Genomic DNA, 25,797 nt, shown 5'->3' with positions numbered 1-25,797 from the left:
GAACTTTCAACAAAATAGTTAATTTTTCATTAAAAATAAATAAATTTTTAACCAGCATGATAAATCTTCACCCCAGAATATGAATCTTCAACCAATAAAGAATAATTTTCAATGAAAATGGACAAATTTTAAGCAAATAGTGCAATTTTCAACCAAAAAGATCATTTTTGTAACAAAAAAAAAGACGGATTTTCCATCTAATCGTTAAATTTCCAGATAAAAAATTAATTTCCAACTAAAGAGATGATTTTTAATCCAAGAAGATTAAATTTGTACAAAAATATGAATTTTTAAACCAAAGAAATAAATTTTTAATAAACTCTTACATGCATTTTCAACCAGATATTTCAGTGTTCCCTAAAAAAAAAGATTGTTTACATTTTCAGTAAAAAGAAATAATTTTCAACTACCATAAAAATAATTTTTAAGTATATATTAAAATTATTAACCACAGAAACATTTTTTTACTAAAATGATGAATCTTCAATCCAAAAAAATCAATTCTTAACGAATAGAGAATAATTTTCATAAAAAAATGAACGAATTACAAACGAAATAATGCAATTTTCACCAAAAACATGAACTTTCCTCTAAAAAGATAATTGTTGTATAAAAAAATACGGATTTTCAGGCCAATAGTTAAATTGTCTGATAAAAAATTAATTGTCAACCAAAGAGATGAATTTTCATCCAAGAAGATAATTTTTTTACAGAAAAGAGCAATTTTCTACAAACTATATGAACTCTCAACCAAATAATTGAATTTTTTTAACAAAAATAAGGTAAATTTTCAGGCAAAGATAAGTGTGTCACCCCCCCCCCCCCCCATAAAAACCAGTTTTAAACAATATAGTTAAATTATTAACCAAAGAAAGGAATTTTGTACTAAAATGATGAATCTTTAACCCGAGAAAATAAATTTTTATGGAATAGACAATAATTTTCAAAGAAAAAAAGAAACAAATCTTAAACAAAATAGTGAAATTTTCACTAAAGACATGAATTTCCAATCAAAAAGATGATTTTTCTAACAAAAAAAGACGAATTTTAAACAAAATATGAATTTTCAAATAATGTGTCGATTTTGGTACCAAAAAAGACGAAAAAGGCTAGTTGTTTTTGAAAATATGCCGTGTATTCATTTTTAAAGAAAATCTTTCTTTGTTTTTCTTATCGGTTTATTAAGAGATAAAAAAACTTGGCGTCTTGGAACAAAAAAAATCTTAAAAATTTCAAAAAGTGCAAGAATTTGAAAATAAGTCGAAAATAATTTTTTTTTCTCTCTCAAAAAAAAGGTGACATAATTTTCTTATTTAAAAAAAATCTAAATAAAAAAAATTGAACCAGTTTGTTGAAAATTTGTCTTTTTTGGTACAAAATTAATGTTGCTGAATGAAAATTTATTTCTATGATTGAAAATTAAAATATTTTATTGAACATTAAAAAATAATAATTTTCTCCATGTCTTTTGTGACAATTTCATTATCTTGTTTAAAATTCGCTTATTTTTGTTCAAAATTATTCTATTTTCGTCAAAAATTTTTTTTTGAGTTAAAGATTTATTATTTTAGTTAAAGATTCTTTTCTTTGGTTAATAATTCAACTATATTGTTGAAAATCATTTTTTTTTGCTGAAAATATAACTGCTTTTTTTTAATTAATTTTTTTTAAACTTAACTATTTGATTGAAAATTAATGTAGTTTGCTGAACATTCATTTCTTTGATTGCAAACTTACTTTTTAGCTGAAAATTGTTTTTTTGTTGAAAATTATTTCCTTTATCTGAAACTGTGAATACTATATTTTTAGTTGAAAATTTATCTTTTCTTTTTCTCTAAAGTTCATATATTTGGTTGAGAATTTATTCAGTTTGTAGAAAGTTCGTCTTATTTGTAAAAAAATTAATCTTCTTGAATAAAAAAGCATCATTTTTTTAAAATTGATTTTTTACCTAAAAATTTAGCTATTTGGTTAAAAATTCGTCTTTTTGGTTACAAAAATGATCTTTTTGGGGTGAAAATTCATGTCTGGTGAAAATTTCACTATTTTGTTTATGATTCTTTTTTTTTTGAAAATTATTGTCTATTACTTAAAATTTTTTTTTGGGCTTAAAAATTCATCATTTCAGAAAAAAATCCTTTCTTTGGTTAATAATTTAACTATATCGTTAAAAATTGTTTTTGAGGGCGGTGGGGGGGGGGGGGGGGGGGGGGGTGGAGGATAAATATTTATTTTTGCCGAAAATGTCATTGTTCTTTTTTTTTCTTTGAAAATTAATTTGATTGAAAATTCAACTTTTTGATTGAAAATATATGTAGTTTGTTGAAAATTTATTTCTTTGTTTTAAGATTTACCTTTTTTTGGTTAAAAATTCAATTATTTGGTTGAAAATACATATAGTTGGTCGAAAATTCGTCTTTTTTGTAAAAAAAATTATCTTCTTGGATAAAAAATCATCTCGTTGGCTGAAAATCCGTATTTTTTTTATTTCAGTTAAAAATTCTTTTCTATGCTTAATAATTTCAATATATACTTGGAAATTGTTTTTATGGTACTTGAAAATGATTTCTTTTTACTGAAAATGTAAAATTTTTTTTTGAGGGGAAACTGAAATATCTGGTTGAAAATTCATGTAAGAGTTTGTTAAAAATGTATTTCTTTGGTGGAAAATTCACCTTTTCTTTTGCTGAAAATTCATTTAGTTTGTAGAAAATTCATCTTTTTATACAAATTTAATCTTCTTGGATGAAAAATCATCCCTTTAGTTGAAAATTAATTTTTTATCTGAAAATTTAACGATTTGATGGAAAATCCGTCTTTATTGTTACAAAAATTATCTTTTTGGGTGAAAATTTATGTCGTTGGTGAAAATTGCGCTATTCTGTTTATATTTTGTTCATTTTTTGTTTGTTAAAAATCGAACTATTTTGTTTGAAAATTCGTATTTTTTGTTACAAATTAAACGTTAACTATGAAAATTCATATCTTTGTTTGAAAAGTATTTTTTCAACTAAAATTTATATTTTTAGTTGAAAATTGTACGTTTTTGTTGGAAAATGAATTTTGTTGGATGAAAATTGATTTCTAAGGTTGAAAATTTAAATATTTTGTTTGAAAATTCGTCTTTTTTGCAAAAATTAAACTTCTTCTATGGAAATTCATATAGTTGGTTAAAAAGTAATTTTTCAACTAAAAATGTATCTTTTCAGTTAAAAATTCAACTCTTTGATTAAAAATTCATGTAGTTTGTTGAAAATTTGTCTTTTTTTTGGTAAAAATGTATTTTATTTTATTTTATGGTATCTTTGGTATATATGACCTACCAATACCGCAAATTCCAACGAACAAAAGGTAACTGTTTCGAGTAAATGTTGTGTTTTAATTTTTCAAAAAATCGAAATAGCTTTAAAAAATTTTAAATCCTTTCTTCGTCCGTTTGAAAACTTTAAAAACTTTAAGACCTACAATTAAAATATGTGAAAAATGTCGCTGTGTGAATTAAAAAAATACATATCTCCTTTAAAAAAAGGACGTATTTTTTTACAGATTCAAAAAAAAAAAAAACTTTCTGTTCTTTCGTTAATTACTTCCTCCCATAAATAGCGTATAAAATTTTTATTTTATTTTTAGCAAACAGAGTCGATTACTTGTATTAAACAAAACAAAAGATGTCATAAAGTTAGGACTAGAATCGACAAAAAAGAATGATGGAAAGAAGGAAACAAGGGATTTTCCCAAGGATTCTCAAGATACGAGACCATCAGTTTTCATTGATAAGAATTACGTGGAGGATTCGGGGACGAAACCTTTTGACGAGGACCGAGATCCTCTCTATATTGGCCCGGATGAGTTGTAAGTCTTTTTAATGATCTAATCGATTCTGAAATTTTCAATTCATGTTATTATTTTCCGTTATTTCAACTATTTATAAAAATGTGTATTATCTTTTAATTCTAAAATTACCGAAAATTAAAAGAAGAAGAAACGAGAATATAATGATCAAATTTGGACAATACATTTTTGACTTTCGCAGTTCAAATAAAAAAAAACAAGGGGAATGAAAAAGAAGAATTTAAGAATTTACTTTTTTTTTAATTTCCGAGAATTTAAAATATGGTCAAGGAATGTCAGGCAAAATCTCAAATTCCTTATTCTACAAAATTTAAATAAGGTTTTATGAACGTAAGGAATTAATTTAAAATGTAGTTGTTCCACTTTTTATTTGAAAATTCGTATTTTTTGTTAGAAACTAAACTTAATTGATTAAAAATTAAATTTAACTATTCTATTTTAGATTGAAATTGCTTTTATGTGAAAATTCATCTGTTTCGTTAAAAAAAAAATAACTGGTTGAAAATTTAAATATTTTTTTGAAAATTCGTTCTTATTTTGTTGTTGAACATCAATTTTTTTAAACTGAAACTTTATCTATTCTATTTTTTGTTCAAGATTTATTTAGGTGTTCGAAAATTAGTTATTTTTTATGTTATTTAAATCCAAATTCTTCTTCTTTTGAGTTAATTGTGTTAATGGAAACTTTAATTATTTGATTTTGAATTTATCTTTATGAGTTGCAAACTGAACTATTTGGTTTAAAATACATGTATTTTGTTGAAAATTTGGATGAAAACCCAACTTTTGGTTGCTAAAAATTATTTTTTGGAACTGATTCTATAACAATTCCAATTTTCGTTGAAACCTTATCTTTTTTTTTAATTCCTCTATTTTTTGAAAATGGTTTTGTATTTTTTTGAAAATGGTTTTGTATTTTTTTGAAAATAAATTTTTTTATCAAATAATATAATCTATTTCATTTTTTTTTAAATTGATATTTTTTAAGGGAAAATTTATTTATTTTGTTGAAAACAATTTTTTTAAATAAAAATTTAATTATTTGGGTAGAAAATTCATATTTTTGGTCGAAAAGTTAATCAATTGATTAAAAAAATTTTTTTGTTTGGTTGAAGATTCATCATTTTATTAACAAATTTATTTCTTTGCTTAAAAATTCAACTATTTTGTTGAAAATTCGTCTTTCATTTATGGAAATTCAAATATTTCTATATAAATTGTTGGTTAAAAAGTTAAGTATTCAGTTAAAAACTCATTTTTTGGGGGTGAAGATTTATATTTTTATTTGAAAACATATTTCTTTGCTTGAAAATTCGTTTTTCTTTTGTTGAAATTAATTTTTTTTCTGAAAATGTAACTATTACATTTTTGCTTCAAAATTATTCTGTTTCAGTTGAAAATTCATTTTGTTTTGTTTAAAACTCTTTTTTAAAATGAAAATTCATTTTTTTGGTTGAAAATTTAAATGATGGGTTACATTTTTTTCTCAAGATTCATCATTCAAGTTAAAAAATAATAATTTTTTTCTTAATAATTCAACTATTTCATTAAAAATTCGTTTTTTTCTTGTTGAAAATTAATTTTGTTTTTTGTTAAAAATGTAACTAATCCGGTTTTGCTTCAAAATTTATGTTCTTAGTTGAAAATTAATTTATTTTGGCTTTAAAATTCAATAGATTCGTTGGAAAATAACTTTTTTTTTGTAAATAGATATTTTTGGGTTAAATTTTAAACTTTTTTGTAGGCTTTTTAATTTTGTTTTGTCTTGGGAATTCGACATTTTTAAAGCAATTTTTTTTTAATAATTAGAAAATCTTTTTTGATAGAAAATTCAGTTCTTTGTAAAATTTAACTATTTTATTCAAAATTCCTTTTTTACTTGCAAAATAATTGTTTTGAAAATTTAATTATTCGATTTTTGGCTTTAATTTAATTTTTTAAATTGAAAAATCAACTATTTAGTAAAAAAAATATACTATTTTGCTAAAAATCCTTTTTCTTTTGATTCAAAATAGATTTTTTAACTTAAAATTAATATTTTTTAGTTTGATGTTCATTTTTTTAAACCTCTTTTCTGAAGAAAATTCAATTATTTAAGTAGAAAACCCAATCTTTTTGGTTAAAAATTAATTTGTTTTGGTTGCAGATTCATCTTTTTTTTCTTCAGTTGAAAATGATTATTTTTGGTCTGAAAATGTAACTATTCCGCTTTTCCTTGAAAATGAATTTATTGTTTATCTTAAATTTAACAATTTCGTTGGAAAATAACTTTTTTGTTAAAAATGATATTTTTTGGTTGAAAAATGAATTTTTTCTTGTCGGAATTTAATTTTTTTGGATTACCAATTCGATACTTTGAAAGAAGTTTTTTTGTTTTATTCATTAAAAAATTTTTTGATTGAGAATTCAAGTCTTTTATTTTAAATTCCTCTTTTTGGTTTGAAACTTTATCTTCTTTAATTAAGGATTTGAATTATTTGTTGGAAATTCTTTCTTTTTTTTAAATTATCTGCTTTTTATTGAAAATATTTTTTTTTATATTATACATATTTGTCTCTGCGGTTGTAAATTTAATTCTTTTGTTAAAAATGTCTTTTTTGTTCGCAAATTAATTTTTTTAACTGAAAATTTAATTGTTCGGTTCTAGGCTTTAAAGTTATCTTTTTTAGTTGAAAAATCAACTAATTAATTAAAAATTGTACTAATTTGTTAAAAATCTATTTTCTTTCGATTCAAAACAGATTTGATAACTTAAAATAAAAAATTAATAGTTAACTGATTTTAATTGGAAATTGAAATATTTGTCGGTGAAAATATGTTTGAGAATTCATTTTTTTAATAATCATCTCTCGTTGAAAATTTTTACTGGATTTTTTACTTTAAATGTATCTTTTTTAGTTGAAAATTGTAATATTCTTTAAAAAATTCTTTTCCTTTTGATTCAAAAATTATAAAATTGTGTATGAGCCTTGTTTATATCTGTTAAATATTTGAAAAAAAATTATTTCGGCCCGGCAAAATGGTAAATTGTTCAGGAAAAGTCTTTGGATTTTGTAGCAACCGTGTGAATTTAATTTCTTAAATTTGTATTGTTTTTTTTTTCAGCGGTGGGGATACAAGGGAAGAGCAAGAAACTAGAATTATTATAAAAGAAGAAGTAGATTTAGACGCTTCTGAATTGTCACAAGAAGAAACAATATTTGTAGACCCCATGAGGACGGAAATAATGGATTCGAGCTGTAATCCTACAAATGAAGAAGAAGAAAGAATGAAAAAATTACCCGAAAAAATGAGAATTAAAAATAATTTATTTCAAAAATGTTATCGTGGTAAAAAAAATCCAGCTGGAAAAGATTTAATTTCAACGATTTTTACCAGGAGGGAAAGCGGTTATAATCCAACAATGAAAAAAGTAATAAGACGTATTTTTAATGAAACTAAAAAGGAAACAGAAGAATTGAGACATGAAAAAAGGTAAGTTTTTCACAAAAAATTGAATAGTCAAAGTGAATTTTTAACATAAATCATAAGTTTTCAACTAAACAGATAAATTTTCTACCAACAATAAAATACTTAAATTTCCATTAAGTAAAATAAATTTTCAAAGAAAAAAATTTTTTATAAAAAAATAGTTAAATTTTCAACCACAGAAATAGAAAAATTAAATTTTTAGTTAAAAGAATCAGTTCTGAACAAAAAAAAAAGAATTTTCAACAAAATAATTGTATTTTTAACACAAAAGATGAATTTTATTTAAAGAAAAAGATACAGTTTCAATCAAATGTATAAATTTTCAACTAAAAAATATGAATTTACAAAAAAATTAGGATAGTTCAATAAATTTTTAATAAAAAACGGAATAGTTACATATTCATTTTAAAAAATTAATTTTTAACAAAAAAGAAACGAATTTCTATTTTTTTCAGAATTTTCAATCAAAAATATGAATTTTTGACCAAATTTTTGAACCCTAAAGATGAATTTTTCTATAGAAAAAAACAACGAATTTTTAGCTAAATATATTTTGTTTCTAATCAAAGAACTGATTTTTTTTCAAAAAATAGAATAGTTAAATTTTCTACAAAACAGAACATTTTTGAATGAAAGAGGTTTAAATTTCTATTTAAAAACAGTAAGTTTTCGAGGAAAAAGAGAATGGTTGAAGTGAATTTTCTACCAAAATAAAATACTTAAAATCATTTTTCAACAAAATATATACATTTCCAACTAAAAAATATGAAATTACAAAGAAAAACTAGAATAGTCCAATTTGCAGTTGAAAAGGTAAATTTTAAACGAAAAAAACGAGTTTTAAGCAAAATATATTTTGTGCATTCAAAGAACTGAATTCTGCACAAAAATAGAATAGTTAAATTTTCTACAAAACAGAACATTTTTGACGAAAAAGATTAAATTTCTATCAAAAAAGGTCAATTTTCCACGCAAAAGTGGAATAGTTCAATTGAATTTTCAACTAAAAATTTTTTTATTTTTAATCCAAGTACATGAATTTTTCAACTAAAAAGATCAATCTTCTACAAAAAATGAAATACTTAAATTTTTAGTCTGTGAGAAAAAGTCTCAACTAAGATAACAAAAAAATTTTCAGCAAAATAGTTAAATTTTTAACCACAGAAATAGAAAAATTAAATTTTCAGTTAAAACAATCAATTCTTAAAAAATCAATTCAATTTTTAATCCAAAAGATGAATTTTATATAAAAAAATATACAGTTTCAATAAAATATATGTATTTTTAACTAAAAAATATTAATTTTCACAAAGAAAAACTTGAATCGTTCAATTTGTATTTATAAAAGTAAATTTTTAAACGGAAAAAAAAACAGAGTTTTCAGCAAAATTAATTATTTTTCAACTAAAAATATAAATTTGTAATCAAAAACGGAATAGTTACATCTTCAGTTAAAAAAATTAATTTTCAACTAAAAAAAAAAACAACTAATTTTCAGCTAAAGACATTAACTTTTATTCACAGTGATGAATTTTCATCCAAAAATATGAATTTTTGACCAAGTAGTGGAATTTTCAACCGTATGATGAATTTTTCTACTAAAAGAAAAACAAAAAAAAAACGAAATTTTAACTTAATATATATAGGATTTTTTTGTCGGCTATAGAAATGAATTCTTAAAAAAAATAAAATAATTAAATTTTCTATAAAACAGAACATTTTTAACGAAAAACATTAAATTTCTATGAAAAAAAGTAAATTTTCCATGAAAAATGGAATAGTTAAAGTGAATTTTCAAGTAAAGATTTTTTATTTTTTAACCAAGTACATGAATTTTCAACTAACAAGATAAATTTTCTACCTAAAATAAAATACTTGAAATAATTTTTCAACAAAGAAAAAAATAAATTTTAGACAAAATAGTTAAATTTTCAACCACAGAAATAGAAAAATTAAATTTTTAGTTAAAAAAAAACAATTCTAAAAAAAAAATTCGCAACAAAATAATTTAATTTTGAACACAAAATATGAATTTTCTTCAAAAAAATGTACAGTTTCAATAAAATCTATCAATTTTCAACTAAAAAATATGAATTCACAAAGAAAAACTAGAATAGTTTAATTTGTATTCATTAAATTAATTTGTACACAACAAAAAAAACAAGTTTTCACCAAAATTAATATATTTTCAATCAAAAATATAAATTTTCAATAAAAAACGGAATAGTTACATCTTCAGTTTAAAAAATTAATTTTCAACTAAAAAGAAACGAATTTTCAGGTTTTCAGAATTTTCAACTAAAAATATGAATTTTTGACCATATGGTGGTATTTTTAACCCTAAAGATGAATTTTTATATAAAAAAACAATGAAATTTTAACTAAATATATAGGATTTTTGTCAACAATTGAAATTAATTCTTAAACAAAAATGGAATAATTAAATTTTCTTTAAAACAGAATATTTTTTAACGAAAAAGATTAAATTTCTATAAAAAAAGTAAGTTTTCGAGGAAAAAAAAATAAAATACTTAAATTTTCAAAAAATGAATTCTCAACAAAATATTTCAATTTCAAACACAAAAGATGAATTTTCTACCAAAAATCGATCAGTTAAAATAAAATACACAAAAACGAGTTTTTAGCAACATTAATTCATTAAATTAAATTTTCAGTTGAAAGAATCAATACTCAAAACAAAAAAAGAATTCTTAACTAAAAAATTTAATTTGGGACGCAAAAGATCAATTTTCTACAAAGAAAATATACAGTTTCTATAAAATATATAAATTTTCAATTAAAAAATATGAATTTACAAACAAAAACTGGAATAGTTCAATTTGTATTTATAAAAGTTATATTTAAACGAAAAAAAACGAGTTTTCAGCAAAATTAATTTTTTTTCAACCAAAAATATAAATTAGTAATAAAAAACGGAATAGTTACATCTTCAGTTAAAAAAATTAATTTTGATCGAAAAAGGAACGAATTTTCGGTTTTTCAGAATTTTCAAGCAAAGCATGATTTTGTGACCAAATTTTTCAACCCTAAAGATGATTTTTTCTATAAGAAAAAATAACGAATTTTTGACTAAATATATATATTTTTTCAATTAAAGAACTGAATTCGTACAAAAAATAGAACAGTTAAATTTTCTACCAAGCAGAACATTTTTTAACGAAAGAGATTAAATTTCTATACAAAAAAGTAAGGTTTCCACGAAAAATGGAATAGTTGAAGTGAATTTTCAACTAAATTAAAAAAAAAAAATGAATTCGTAACAAAATAATTCAATTTTAAATCTAAAAGATGAATTTTCTACAAAAAAAAATATACAGTTTCCATAAAATATATGAATTTTCAACTAAAAAAGTAAAATTTACAAACCAAAACTAGAACAGTTCAATTTGCAGTTAGAAAAGTAAATTTTAAACGGAAGAAAGAATATTTTACAGAAAAATTAATTTATTTTTGACTAGAAATATAAATTTTTAATTAAAAACGGAGTTATTAAAAATCTTCAGTTAAAAAAATTAATTTGCAACTAAAAAGAAACGAATTTTTAGTTTTTCAGAATTTTCAACCAAAAATATGCATTTTTGACCAAATATTGGAACTTTCAACCCTAAAGGTGAATTTTTATTTAAAAAAAACAACGAATTTTTAACTAAATAAATTTTTTCCATTCAAAGATCTGCATTCTTAACAAAAAATAGAATAGTTAAATTTTCTACAAAACAGAACATTTTTTAACGAAAAAGATTAAATTTCTATCAAAAAAAGTAAGTTTTTCATAGAAAATGAAATAGTTAAAGTGAAATTTCAAATACCGTTTTTTTTATTAATTAGCCAGATACATGAATTTTCAAATAAAAAGATAACATTTTCTACTAAAAATAAAATACTTAAAATACATTTCAATAAAATAGTTAATTTTTCAACCACAGAAATAGAAAATTTTAATTTTTAGTTAAAAGAATCAATTCTAAAAAATGAATTTTCAACAAAATAATTTAATTTTGAACACAAAATATGTATTTTCTACAAAAAAATATACAGTTTCAATAAAATATATATATATTTTCAACTAAAAAATATGAATTTATAAAGAAAAACTAGAATAGTTCAATTTGTATTTATAAAAGTAAATTTTAAACAACAAAAAAACGAGTTTTCAGCCAAATTAATTTATTTTCAACGAACAATATAAATTTTTAAGAAAAAACGGAATAGTTGCATCTTCAGTTTAAAAAAATAATTTTCATTTAAAAAGAAGCAAATTTTCCATTTTTCAGAATTTTCAACCAAAAATATGAATACTTGACCAAATTTTTCAACCCTAAAAATGAGTTTTTCTATAAAAAAGCAACAACGAATTTTCAACTAAGTATATATTTTTTCCAATCAAAGAACTGAATTCTTGAAAAAAAATAGAATAATTAAATTTTCTATAAAACAGAACATTTTTTAACGAAAAAGATTAAATTTCAATAAAAAAGTAAGTTTTCCACGATAAATGGAATAGGTAAAGTGAATTTTCAACTAAAGATTATTTTAAACCAAGTACATGAATTTTCAATTAAAAAGATAAATTTTCTACCAAAAATAAAATACGTAAAATAAATGTTTAAATAAGGAAAAAATAAATTTTAAACAAAATACTTCAATTTTGAACCACATAAATAGATAAATTAAATTTTTAGTTAAAAGAATCAATTCTGAACAATATAATTTAATTTTGAACAAAAGATATGAATTTTATACCAAAAAATATACTGTTTCAATAAAATATATAAATTTTAAACTAGAAAATATGAATTTATAATAAAAAACTAGAATAGTTCAATTTGTATTTATAAAGTTAAGTTTTAAACAACAAAAAACGAGTTTTCAGCAAAATTAACTTATTTTCAACTAAAAATATTAATTTTCGTACCAAAGAAAATAGTAAAAAGAAATTTACAACAAAATAGTTAAATTTTCAACGTAAGAAATAGAAGAATTAAATTATTAGTTAAGACAATCAATTCTCAACAAAAATATGAATTATTAACAAAATAATTTAATTTTGAACGCCAAAGATGTATTTTCTACAAAAAAATATACAGTTTCAATAAAATATATAAATTTTCGACTAGAAAATATGAATCTACAAATCGAAACTAAAATAGTTTAATTTGTATTTATAAAATTAAATTTTAAACAAAAAAAAAATGAGTTTTCAACATAATTAACTTATTTTCAACTCAAAAGATTAATTTTCATTCAAAAACGGGAAAGTTATATGTTCAGTTGAAAAAATTAAATATGAATTTTTGACCAAATAGTGGAATTTTCCATACAATGATGAATTTTCTAAATAAAAAAAACAACGAAAATTCAACTGAATATATAGGATTTTTGTTAACCAAAGAAATTAATTCTTAACCAAAAATAGAATAGTTCAATTTTCTACAAAACAGAACATTTTTTAACGAAAAAGATTCAATTTCTATGAAAAAAAGTAAGTTTTCGATGAAAAATGGAATAGTTAAAGTAAATTTTCAACTAAAAAGATCAATTTTCAACAAAAAATAGAATACTTAAAATAAATTTTCAACAAAATAGTTAAATTTTCAACGACAGAAATGGATGAATTAAATTTTCAGTTAAAAAAAATCAATCTAAAAAGAAAAATATGAATTTTATACCAAAAAATATACTGTTTCAATAAAATATATAAATTTTAAACTAAAAAATATGAATTTACAATAGAAAATTAGAATAATTCAATTTATATTTATGAAATTAAATTTTAAACGACAAAAAATGAGTTTTTAGCAAAATTAACTTATTTTCAACTAAAAATATAAATTTTCATTCAAAAACGGAATAGTTATACGTTCAGTTGAAAAAATTAATTTTCAACCAAAAATATGAATTTTTGACCAAATAGTGTTATTTTCCACACAATGATGAATTTTCTAAATAAAAAAAACAACGAAAATTCAACTGAATATATAGGATTTTTGTCAACCAAAGAAATTAATTCTTAACCAAAAATAGAATAGTTCAATTTTCTACAAAACAGAACATTTTTTAACGAAAAAGATTAAATTTCTATGAAAAAAAGTAAATTTTCGATGAAAAATGGAATTGTTAAAGTAAATTTTCAACTAAAAATAAAATACTTAAAATAAATTTTCAACAAAATAGTTAAATTTTCAATTAAAAAAATCCATTCTCAACAAAAATATGAATTTTATACCAAAAAATATACTGTTTCAATAAAATATATAAATTTTAAACTAAAAAATATGAATTTACAATAAAAAACTAGAATCGTTCAATTTTTATTTATGAAATTAAATTTTAAACGACAAAAAATGAGTTTTCAACAAAATTAACTTATTCTCAACTAAAAATATAAATTTTTATTCTAAAACGGAATAGTTATATGTTCAGTTGAAAAAATTAATTTTTAACCAAAAATATGAATTTTTGACCAAATAGTGGAATTTTTCATACAATGATGAATTTTTAAAACAATGAAAATTCATCTGAATATATAGGATTTTTGTCAACCAAAGAAATTAATTCTTAACCAAAAATAGAATAGTTAAATTTTATGAAAAAAGTAAGTTTTCGGTGAAAAATATAATAGTTAAAGTAAATTTTCAACCAAAAATAGAATACTTAAAATAAATTTTCAACAAAATAGTTAAATTTTCAACGACAGAAATAGAAGAATTAAATTTTCAGTCAAATATGAATTCTTAACAAAATAATTTAATTTTGAACACCAAAGATGAATATTTTACAAAAAAAAAAAATATAGCTTCAATAAAATATATAAAATTTCAACTAAAAAATATGAATCTACAAATCAAAACTAGAATAGTTCAATTTGTATTTATACAATTAAATTTTAGACTACAACAACAACAACAACAACTAAAAAGTAATGAATTTTCTCAAATTTCTATGGTTTTTTTTTCAATAGTGTGGATACAAAAGAAGAAAAAGAAAGTAGAAATATTGTAAAGGAAGAAGTAGATTTAAACGCTCCTGAATTGTCACAAGAAGACACATTATTTATAGACCCCATGAAGACGGAAATAATGGATTATAGCAGTAATCCTAAAAATGGAGAAGATGAAAGGATAAAAAAATTACTCGATAAATTGAGACTTCGAAGAACTTTAAATCCAATATGTTATCGTAATAAAAAAAAGGAAAGTGAAAAAGATTTAGGTTCAACGCTGTTTAACAGGAAGGAAAGCCGTTATAATCCAACAGTGAAAGAAGTAATTAGACGTATGTTGAATGAGACTGAAGAGGAAACCGAAGAATTGAGACGTGATTATGTAAAATTTCGAAGCAAGATATATCAATCACGTTATCGTGCTCGAGTAAATGGACGGCTTAATTTGGAAATGGAAAAAATGCTGCAGATGAATGTAGAAAAATATATGGCCAAAATTTTATTAGATTATGAAGAGATATTAAATAATAGACGTCTGAAACGTGGACTTGTACAACAATTCTCCAGTGACAATGCTTCGCAAAGGTAAGATTGAATATTATCTTTTTCTTCGTCAATTTTACTATTTGGTTGAAAATTTTAACAATTTTCTTTTAAAACCGGCCTTTTTTTAATTGCAAATTCAACTCTTTTGTTAAAAATTTGCCTTTTTTTGTTAAAAATTCAACTATTTTTGTAAAACATTAATCTTTTGTTGAAAATTCAGATTTTGTAGGTGATAAATTAACTGAAATGTTTTTTGGATGACAACTATTTTTCCCGAAAATCTGGTTTTTTTTTTATTTAGAAGTTCATAGTTTTTTTATTTAAATGTTGCATATTTCTTTAATAAAAATGTAACAATTTTGTTGAAAATTTAAATATTTTCTAGAATGTTCATGTTTTTTGAAAATTGAACTTTTTTTTGAAAAAATTAAAAATTCATTTGGGTTAAGAGAAATTACGTCTTTCTTGCATAAAAATGCAATTACTTGGTTCAAAATTAAGCTATTTTTCCTACCAAAACCATACTTTTTGTTTAAAAATTCTACTGTTTTGTTGAAAATTTAACTGCTTTATAGAAAATATACTTTTTGTTTAAATTGAAAATATTGGTGTTGAAAAGAGATACGAAATCTTTTCTGAATGGAAATTTAACTATTTTTTTGATAATTTGTTTCTTTTTTTAAATTAAAATTTCACCTGTTTTAAGAGCAATTTCATCTTTCTTCGATAAAAATGCAACTATTTGGTTGAAAATTAAACTATTTAAATAAAAATCATAATTTTTGGTTAAAAATTTAACTATTTCATAAAAATTTACTTTTTATTTAAAATTTATATTGTTTTGTTGTAAAATGATCTGAAATATTTGTTGAATTAAAATATCTTTGGATGAAAATTCGACTCATTTTTTTTTAATTTGTATTTTTGATTTAAAAATTCGCCTGCTTTAGCAGAAATGACATATTCTTTACATGAAAATTTAACAATTTTTTTGACGTTTTTTTAATCGTCTTTTTTCGAAGAAATTTCATCTTTCTTGAAAATTAAAAACTTTTTTTAAAAATATTGTCTTTTTGATTTTAAAGTTGAACTGCTTTAGAAATAATTACATCTTTCTTGAATAGAAATCCAAATGCTTATTTGTAAATTCAACCATTTTCTTGGAAATTCATACTTTTTGGTTGAAAATTCTGCTGTTTTGTTGAAAGTTTAAACATTTCGTAGAAAATTGTCTTTTTGTTTAAATTAAAAATTTAGCTGTTGAAAAGAGATATGAAATCTTTTCTGAATGGAAATTCAACTCTTTTTTTTTTTTTTTTTGAAATTTTGTTTCTTTTTTTAAATTAAAATTTCATCTGATTTAAGAGAAATTTCATCTTTCTTCGATAAAAATGCAACTATTTGGTTGAAAATTAAGCTATTTTTAAAACAGAAATCATATTTTTTGGTTGAAAATTCTACTGTTTTGTTGAAAATTTAACTCTTTTATAGAAAATTAAACTATTTCATAGAAAATTCACTTTTTGTTTAAAATTTATATTTTGTTGTTGAAAAATAATTTGAAATATTATTTAGATTCAAATATTTTTGGATGAAAATTTAACTTTTTTTTAAAATTTGTCTTTTTGATTTGATTTTGATTTTTGATTGCTTATTTGGAAATTGAACAATTTTCTTGGAAATTTATACTTTTTGTTTGAAAATTTGACTGTATTGTTGAAAATTAATTAAAAATTCCTTTTTTGGGTTGAAGATTCGTCATGTTAGTTGAATTTTTGTTTGTTTGTTTGTTAAAAATTGAAACATTTTGTTGAAAATTCGTCTTTTTTGGTAGAAAATCAATCTTGCTGGATGAAAATTCATTTCTATGATTGAGAATGAAAAAGTTTTTTTAAACATTAAAAAAATAATAATTTCCTTTATGCCTGGTGAAAATTTCATTGTATTGTTTAAAATTCATCCATTTTTGTTGAAAATTATTCTCTGTTCGTCAAAAATTCATTTTTTGGCTTAAAAATTTAGCATTTTCATTCAAGATTTTTTACTTTGGTTAATAATTAAACTATATTGTTGAAAATCATTTCTTTTTACTGAAAATGTAACTATTCTTTTTTTTTCTTGGGAAATTATATTTTTCTAAACTTAACTATTTGATTGAAAATTAATGTAGTTTGTTTTTTAAATAATTTTTTATAATTTATTTCTTTGGTTGAAAATTTACTTTTTAGCTGAAAATTGTTTTTTTTGTTGTTGAAAATTTTTAAATAAATAAATAATTTCAAGTAAAATTTAATCTGTTTTTAAAGAAATTTCATCTTTCTTGGATGAAAATGCAACTTTTGGATCAAAATTAAACTACTTTATTAAAAAGTTATACTTTTTTGTTGAAAATTGAACTATATCGTAAAAAATTGTTCTTTTTATTTAAATTGTCGTTAAAAATTCATCTTTTTTAGTATGAATCTCATATTTCTTCGATAAAAATTCAACTATTTGGTAGAGAATTCAACTATTTTCTTTAAAATGCGTCCTTTTTGGTTGAAAAAGTTTGTCCTTTTCGATTGAAAATTTAATTTTTTTCATAGAAATTTATCAAGATTTTATAATAAAAGTTGGAGGCGTTTTAAGGATTTTTAAAATATTAAAAAAATGTAATCTTCAATTTATAAATGTTTCTAGCTTAAATTTGTTTAAATTATATAATTTTGACAGAGTTTTTAATTCATTGAAACATAAATTTTTAACCAAATAGTTAAATTTTCAACCAAAAAGATGAGTTCTTAACCAAGAAGATTAATTTTGTACAAAAAAAAAAATAAATAAATAAACATTATACAGAATACATGCAAAGAAAATTTTATTAAAATAGTTGAATTTTCAACCAAGAATATTGATTTTCAGGAAAGACGAATTTTCAAAAATATGCATTAATTTTTAACCGATTAGTTGAATTGTCTTCAAAGAAGATTAATTTATTATCAAAAAGGATGAATTTTGAACAAATTACAAAAATTTTCATCCAAATAGTTGAATTTTTAAACTAAAAAATCAAGTTTTAATCAAAAATGGAATAGTTAAATTTTCGTTACACAAAATTAATTTTCACATTTTACAAAAAGGAATTATCTACAAAACAATTTAATTTTTAAGCGAAAAGGACGAGTTTTAGATAAAGCGGTTGAATTTTTAAGTCGAATGTAAATGTTCAACTGAAAGTATGAATTTAAAAAAAAAACGTTTTATTTGATAATTCAAAACAAATATATTTTTTATTTTAAATAAAAAATAGTGGTATTTCGCAAAAAAAAATATAAATTTTCAACAAAATAGATAAATTTTCGACCGAATAGTTGAATTTTCAACTAAAAATGATCAATTCTCTGCCGAAAATTGAAAAGTTTCAAGCGTAAAATGTAATTGTTGTTATTTAAACTAAAACGGATTTTAATTTCAAATTTAGAATAGTTGAATTCAATAAAAAAAATGCGAATTTTCAAGGGAACATTTGAATCCTCAAGTAAAAATATTCGTTCTCAACTAAACAGTTGAATTTTTAACCAAAAAAGGCAAACTTTAAAAAAAATATACGAATTTGCAGCAATATAGTTGAATTTTAAACTAAAAACTATTAATTTACTATTAAAAATAGAGTAGTTAAATTTTCGACGAAATAACTGAATCTTCTACCACATTCTTGAATTTTCAATAAAAAAGACGAGTTTTCTATAAAACAGTTTAATTTTTAAGAAGGGGTATTTTCAACCAAAAAGGGAGTCAAATTTGCATTCCAAAAAACTAATTTTCAATTTTAAGATATGAATTATCTCGAAAACAGTGGAATTTTCTATCAGATAGTTGAATTTTCTACGAAGTTGTTGAATTTTCAGCCCACCAGCTGAGTTTTCTACTCAATAGTTGAATTTTCAACCTAAAAAGTTGCATTTTTAACAAAAGTGTAATAGTTTATGTTTCAAACAAAAAAATTATATATTGTTTTATGTCATTTCCACATAATTTTGATTTTTATAATTTTTATACGCAGTTTAAGATCAATAAAATCGATTAATCATGCAAAGTACGGTGTTTAATTTTTCATTGAATTTAAACTTTAATTTTTTATAATAAATACCTTCTTTGGAACGAACACTAAAAAACTAATTTTATTTTTGAAGCTCTGTATGTCGGAAGTATTTAAGTAAAATTTTAAGTAAAAATATTAAAAACTATAAAAGTTATGAATTTTAGAGTGAAAGAAGTCATTTTTTCCAAAAAGGATTTTTTTAACTGCTTTAAATTTCAAAAACTGTCATGGAACCTTTTTCTCCTTAAACTAGATAGATTAAAAATCATTGATTAATTTTATGGTAAAAAAACTATCCAATACCGTCGGCACAGCACACGTTTAAATACCCTTGGGTATAAAACACCCGGTCAGATTTTAATGTAATTTTACGGAAGTATGCCCTTTAAGTGTCAAACGCATTAATTTGCAACAAAGCATTTGCATTTTTAATGAAACAAAAAAGGTTTTGTACAAAAAAAAAAATTTCAGTCGAAAAAAATAATTTTCCACCAATAGGATAAATGAATTTTTAACAAAGTAGTTTAACTTTCTACCAACTAGCTGATTTTTCTACAAAATTGTAGAAGACAGTATAGAAAAATCTTTGAAAACAAAAGCTTGATTAAAAAAAAAATTGCAGCAATATTTTCCCTCCATGATAAACCTGTCGTTATAAATATTTATTTAAAAAAAAAAACTTTTCAGTCGTTTGGATAGTGATAATTCAAAGAGTGAAATTACCCCTCAACAAGAAGAAGAAGACACTGAAAGTTATATAATTGGAATTTAAAATTAAATTTTTTGTCCATCGTAATTATTCGTAAGTAATTTATATTTTGTACGATATTTCCGAAAAATTGGATTTTGATATAAATAAATAATATTAATTTTGAAACGCATTTAGATGTAAAAGAGAAATTATTTCGTTTCAGTAGGATGGATATGGACTTTAGGAACAACACTGAAGATATTTTAATCCTAAGATAGTTTATTTTCAGTCTCGTAAAATAGACTAAATTTTATTTAAAAAAAAGATCAGAATATTATGACATACATAAAAAAATCCCTAATGATATTATAATCTGTGTGCTACTAAAATTTAATATGATTTTTTATTTTATTACTCGTTTTATTATTTACTCAAAAATAATACGATATGTTTAAAATTTCCAAAGATATGGATATGCTTTTCTTTTTACGACAAAATAAAAATATTTTCGAGAAAGAATTATATACAGTAGTTTTCATTCCGGCAAGTTCATTTTTTTAATTTATATTTCTACACAAATCATCTTAATCATAAGTTTTTTAATTTAGTTTGAAAATACTAGGAATGGCATTGACGGAAAACTTTTTCTATTTTTTTGAAATATTTCGAAAAAAAATCGCAGAATTACAATAAAGAAATGATTGTGGAACTATTATGAAGGTATGTTTAATTAATTCTACAATTTTTATAGTAAAAGTTTCTTTTAAAAGAATTAAAAAAGTATTTTCCCCAGAAAAGTTGGAATTGTCAGGGAATTTTTACATACCTGAAAAATCCTGGAATGTCATGGAATTTTTTCGAAAGTGCTAATTTTTTTTTAATTGCAATATTAAATTAAATAACAATGATTCTTCATTTGTGAAAGCAGCCTTTTATTAGTATTGAACTACTTTGTTGAAAAATCGTTTTTTTTTTATTTGAAATACATATTTTTAACTGAAAATTTAACTAAAATTGTTTGTCTTTTTTGTTGAATTTTAATTTTGGTTGAAAGTTATACTTTTGCTGAAAATTGATTTATTTTTTGTTAAAGATTCATAATTTTAATTTAACATAAATCTTATTTCTTAAAAAATTATCTATTTTGCTGAATATTCGTTTTTTCGTAGGCTGAAAATTAAATTTTTTTTTACCAAAAATTTAATTATTCTAGTTGCAATTTAAACTGGTTTGTTGAAAACTTTTTTCGTTGTAAATTATTTTTTTACTGAAAATGTGAACTAATGTTTTGTTTAAAAGATTATATTTTTTAGTTGAAATACGATTGCAAATTACTTCATTATTTATTTTAAAATTCATTTATTTGGTTAAGCAATTATTTTTTAACAATTTATCTTTTTAATTAAAAATTAATCTTCTTGACTGAAAATTCAAATATTCCAATTAAAGATTGATTATTTTAATTTTATATTCAATTATTTCAGTTAAAGATTCAGCCGTTTTTTTTCAACTGAAAATTTAACCATTTAATTTTTGGTGGAAATTTATATTTTTTAGTTTAAAATACGACTATTTGATTAAAAATCTGTTCTTTTTTAGTTGAAAATTTAATTATTTTATTACAATTGTATGTATTTTGTTAAAAAATCGTCTTTTTGGTAAAAAATTAACATTTTTTTTTGAAAAGTTAAAACTTTAAGTATTTAAGTTAAATATTCATCACATTAGTTAAAAATTCTTATTTTTGGTTAAAAATGAATCTGATTGGTTGAAAGTGAAACTCTATTTTGTTGAAAATTCGTTTTTACTTTTTAGAACATTTGAATGTTTGATTGAAAATCAAGTGTTTTTGGGTTAAAAATCCAAATGTTTTCTAAAGAATTTTCCTTTTTGGTTTGCAAATTAATCTCCTTTGGTAGAAATTTTATATAGGGATTAGTTTTCTTTGAGTTTTCACCAATCTTTTTTAAAAGGTAATCTTTTTTGTTTAAAAATTTAACTATTTTGTCGAACATTCGCTTTTTTATACAAAAATTAATAATCTTAGATTAAAAGTTTTAAACACTTTTTAGTTGAGTTTTCAAATTAAAAAGAAATAAATTTTGAACCTAAGAAAGGAATTTTGAAATAAAATGATGAATCTTCAACCAAAAATATGAATTATTAACCAAATAGTTATTTGAATTTGTAAGTCAAAAGATTAATTTTCTACCAAAAATGACATATTTTCAACAAAGTACAGGAATTTTTATCTAAAAAATATCAATTTTCAACCAAAATCAGAACACTTAAAATAAAATATATACATTTTCAACTAAAAATGATAAATTTACCAAAAAAAAATAGGATTGAAAATTTTAAACAAACAAAAAAACGAGTTTGTAGCAAAATTAATTAAATTTAAATTTTATACAAAACAGAGCATTTTTTAATGAAAAAGATTAAATTTCTATTAAAAAAGGTAAGTTTTCCACGAAAAATTGAATAGTTAAAGTGAATTTTCACCTAACATTTTTATATTTTTTAACCAAGTACTTAAAATTAAACTAAAAAGATAAATATTCTACCAAAAATAAAATACTTATATTTCAGTCTGTAAAATAAATTTTCAACCAAAAAAAAACATTTCTTTTAACAAAATAGTTAAATTTTTAACCACAGAAATAGAACAATTAAATGTTCAGTTAAAACAATGAATTATCAAACAAAAAAATGAATTTTCAAGCAAATAATCCAATTTTAAACCGAAATGATAAATTTTCTACCCTAAATCGAGCAGTTAAAATAAAATACACAAATTTTAAATAAAAAAATATAAATTTACAAACCAAAACTATAATAGTTCAATTTGCAGTTAGAAAAGTAAATTTAAAACAACAAAAAAAAAACGATTTTTTTAGCCAAATTAATTTATTTTCAACTAAAAATATAAATTTTTAAGCAAAAAGGGAAGTTACATCTTCAGTTAAAAAAATTAATCTTCCTCTAAAAAGAAACGAATTTTCAGCCAAAGTAATTAATTTTTAATCACAGTGATGAATTTTTAACCAAAAATATGAATTTTCTATAGAAAAAACTAATTTTTAAATTATTTTTTTTCAAACAAAAAAATGAATTCTTAAAAAAAAAAAAAAATTACTTAAATTTTCTGCAAAACAAAATTTTTTAACGAAAAATAGTTCATTATTCTGAAATTCGCCATTCTAACAATTTTAACTAAGGTTTTATAAACGCAGGGAATAAATTGAAAATGTAGCTGTTCCATTTTTTGTTGAAAATTCAAATTCGTCTTTTTTGGTAGAAACTTAATCCTCTTAGTTGAAAATTCAGCTATTTAATTCAAATTTTATTTTATTTAGTAGAAAATTAATGTTTTTTTTACCAAAAATTTAAATATTCTACTTTAGTTTAAAATTGTTTTTATTTGAAATTTTATCTGTTTCGGTAAAAAAATGTCTTTGATTGAAACTTCAACCTTCTTTTTTTGAATTCGTTTTTCTTTTGTGGTTAAAATATAATTTAACCAGAACTTTTTCTATTATTTTTTTGTTTTGTTCAAGATTCATCTAGATTTTTGCAAATTTAATTATTTTATTCAAAATTCTTTTTTTTAAATAACTTGTTTTAACTGAAAATTTAAATATTAAATTCTTAGTTTCTAATTTATCTTTATGAGTTGTAAACTTAACTTTTTGATTTAAAATTTATATAATTCATTCAAAATTTGGTTGAAAATCCAACTTTTTATTGATAAAAATTAATTTTTGTGGCCGACAGTATATGAATTCCAACTTTGGTTGAAACCTTATCTTTTTCTTTTGAAAATTCCTGTATTTTTTGAAAATTGGACTTTTTGGAAAAAAATTCATCTGTGCGAACTAAAATTCAACATCTTGGATAAAACTTCTATTTTTTTGGTTGAAGATACATAATTTTAGTTAGAAATCCATTTCCTTGGTTACAAAAGTATCTATTTTGTTGGAAAATTATATTCTGTCTTGAAAAACGATTTCTCTATTCGAAGAATATTGTGTTGAAAATGGTTTTGTATTTTTTTGAAAATGAATTTTGTTTTGCTTAAACTCTTTTTTTTTAAAATGAAAATTCAATTATTTGGGTTGAATATTAATTCTTTTGATTGGAAAGTTAAATAATGGGTTAAAAATTCGTTTTTTGTTTGGTTCAAGATTCATTATTTTTGTTAAAAAATAATTTTTTTTTTTGCTTGAAAATTGAACTATTTGATTGAAAATTCATTTTTCTCTGGTTGAAAATTAATTTTGTTGTTGCTGAAAATGTAAGTGTTTCGGTTTTGTTTCAAAATTTACATTCTTAGTTGTAAATTAATTTATTTTGGCTTTAAATTTCAAAAGTTTCTTTGGAAAATATATTTTTTTAAATGGATACTTTTGGGTTAAAAAATAAACTTTTTTGTAGACATTTTTTTTTTAGGATTCGGAATTCTACATTTTTAAAGAATTTTTTTTTATTAATTAGCAACACAAAAATTAATCAATTTGCTTTGGCTGAGGATTCAAATATTGTGTTGAAAATTCTTATTTTTTTATTAAATTTGACTGCTTTTGGTTAAAAATTGAAATATTTTGTCGTGAAAATATCTTTGAAAATTCATTCTTTGAATATTCATTTCTATAGTTGTAAATTTAACTATTTTATTCAAAATTTCTTTTTTGTTTGCAAATTAATTGTTTTGCAAATTTAATTATTTAATTTTTGGCTTTAAATTTATCTTTTTTCTTTGAAAACTCAACAATTTAGTTGAAAACTGTACTATTTTGTGAAAAATTCCTTTTCTTTTGATTCAAAAAATATTTTTAACTACAAATTGATCTCTTTTAGTTGAATTTTCATGTATTTTGTTGAAAAATCATCTTACTTAATTTTGAATGGCCCCTTATAAAATTCCCGAATATTAAAAGCAAAAGAAACAAGAATCTAATGTTCGAATTTGGACAACCCACTTTTTAATGTCGCAATTGAAATTTTAGTAAAATCAAAGAAGATGAATGGAAAAGAAGAATTTACTTTTTTTACTCTTTATAAAATAAATTTACTAACATTCAGGGTAGCCGCTGGACCGGCAATTTTTTGAAACCGGGAAAAACCGGAAAATGACAGTGAATTTTTTTTTACCGGAAATTTTACAAATTCGTAGAAGAAAAATCTGTCCATGTTCGATTTTAATAGTTTTTAAATAATTAGTTGAATTTTAATGTTTTTCAATTATGCTATTTTGTAGCTTACAATGCGTAATTAAAATTTTTTTTTACATCAACAATTTTCCATGTAGAATTTTGATTTCTAAGCTTAAATTTGTAATTTAAAAAATTTGTAAATGTTTTCTTAAATACTTGAACAAATAAAAAATAAAAGCCTTTGATGTTGAAAATTTTTGATAAAATTTTTTAAAAAATTTATTTGTACTTTAAGTAATAAAAAGTGAACGAAAACGATTTTAAACCCGTTCAAAATTTAAGAATTTTCATATTTTAACGTTAAAACTTAAACCGTTTCAATTTGAAATTCTTAGTCATTAAACAAATGTGAACGTGTGACTGAAAGTTTATAAACTATTTTTAACTTGAAGATAACTTGACAATAATATATTCTTAATCAAAGGATTTTATTAAATTAAAAATATTGTTTCAGTCTGAAATATTTCATTTTTAACCCATTCAATAAAAAATTTTTAATGAAAAAAAAAATTAATTATTGAATATTTTGCAATATTTGAATTTTTATTTAAGACAAATAAATTGAAACCAAATATTTAAAAGTTAAGAATCTTTAACTGAATTGTTTGACATAGAAAATTTGGAATAGTTAAAATTTCGAAGAGCCTGTAAATATTGAACGTTACAATTTTAATTTTTGTATTTGAAAAATGCTTAATTTGTAAGTGAAATTTTTAAATTTTGATGTATAATTTACAATTGAACATTTGTAGAAAAAAATTGAGTAATTTTAAGAGATACTTAGGACTTTTAAAATGATTAAAAATTATAATGCAAATTTTAGAAAGTTTGTTTAAAATCTTATAGAATCTTTTTTGTAAATTTTGTTTAAATATTTGAAAAACTTTTTAAATATTCTCTTGAAATACTTTTTCAAAATCAAAATTTATTTTTAATTTTCCTAGGATTAAAAATTAAAAATTATCATGCAAATTTT

General features: G+C 21.2%; 2 protein-coding genes across 3 annotated transcripts in view; both read left to right on the top strand.

Moving 5' to 3' along the window:
* LOC117181081 (trichohyalin-like) overlaps positions 1 to 25,797 on the top strand; it is a 45,998-nt gene that overhangs the window by 12,024 nt on the left and 8,177 nt on the right. The window contains exons 2-4 of the mRNA XM_033373649.1: positions 3,631 to 3,852; positions 6,958 to 7,326; positions 14,306 to 14,872. Coding sequence (XP_033229540.1) covers positions 7,064 to 7,326; positions 14,306 to 14,872 — 830 coding nt within the window. The 5' untranslated portion in view covers positions 3,631 to 3,852; positions 6,958 to 7,063. The remainder of the gene's footprint in view (positions 1 to 3,630; positions 3,853 to 6,957; positions 7,327 to 14,305; positions 14,873 to 25,797) is intronic.
* The window catches only part of LOC117181549, an 83,986-nt gene continuing 78,465 nt past the window's right edge, over positions 20,277 to 25,797 (top strand). For both annotated transcript variants that reach the window (XM_033374366.1, XM_033374365.1), the window contains exon 1: positions 20,277 to 20,325. The gene's annotated coding sequence lies outside the window, so the exon portion shown is untranslated. The remainder of the gene's footprint in view (positions 20,326 to 25,797) is intronic.

This window comes from Belonocnema kinseyi, chromosome 10, assembly GCF_010883055.1.
Source record: "Belonocnema kinseyi isolate 2016_QV_RU_SX_M_011 chromosome 10, B_treatae_v1, whole genome shotgun sequence".
Classification (NCBI taxonomy): domain Eukaryota; kingdom Metazoa; phylum Arthropoda; class Insecta; order Hymenoptera; family Cynipidae; genus Belonocnema; species Belonocnema kinseyi.
The sequence above is the reverse complement of the archived record's forward strand: the minus strand, read 5'-3'. Positions and strand labels throughout refer to the sequence as shown.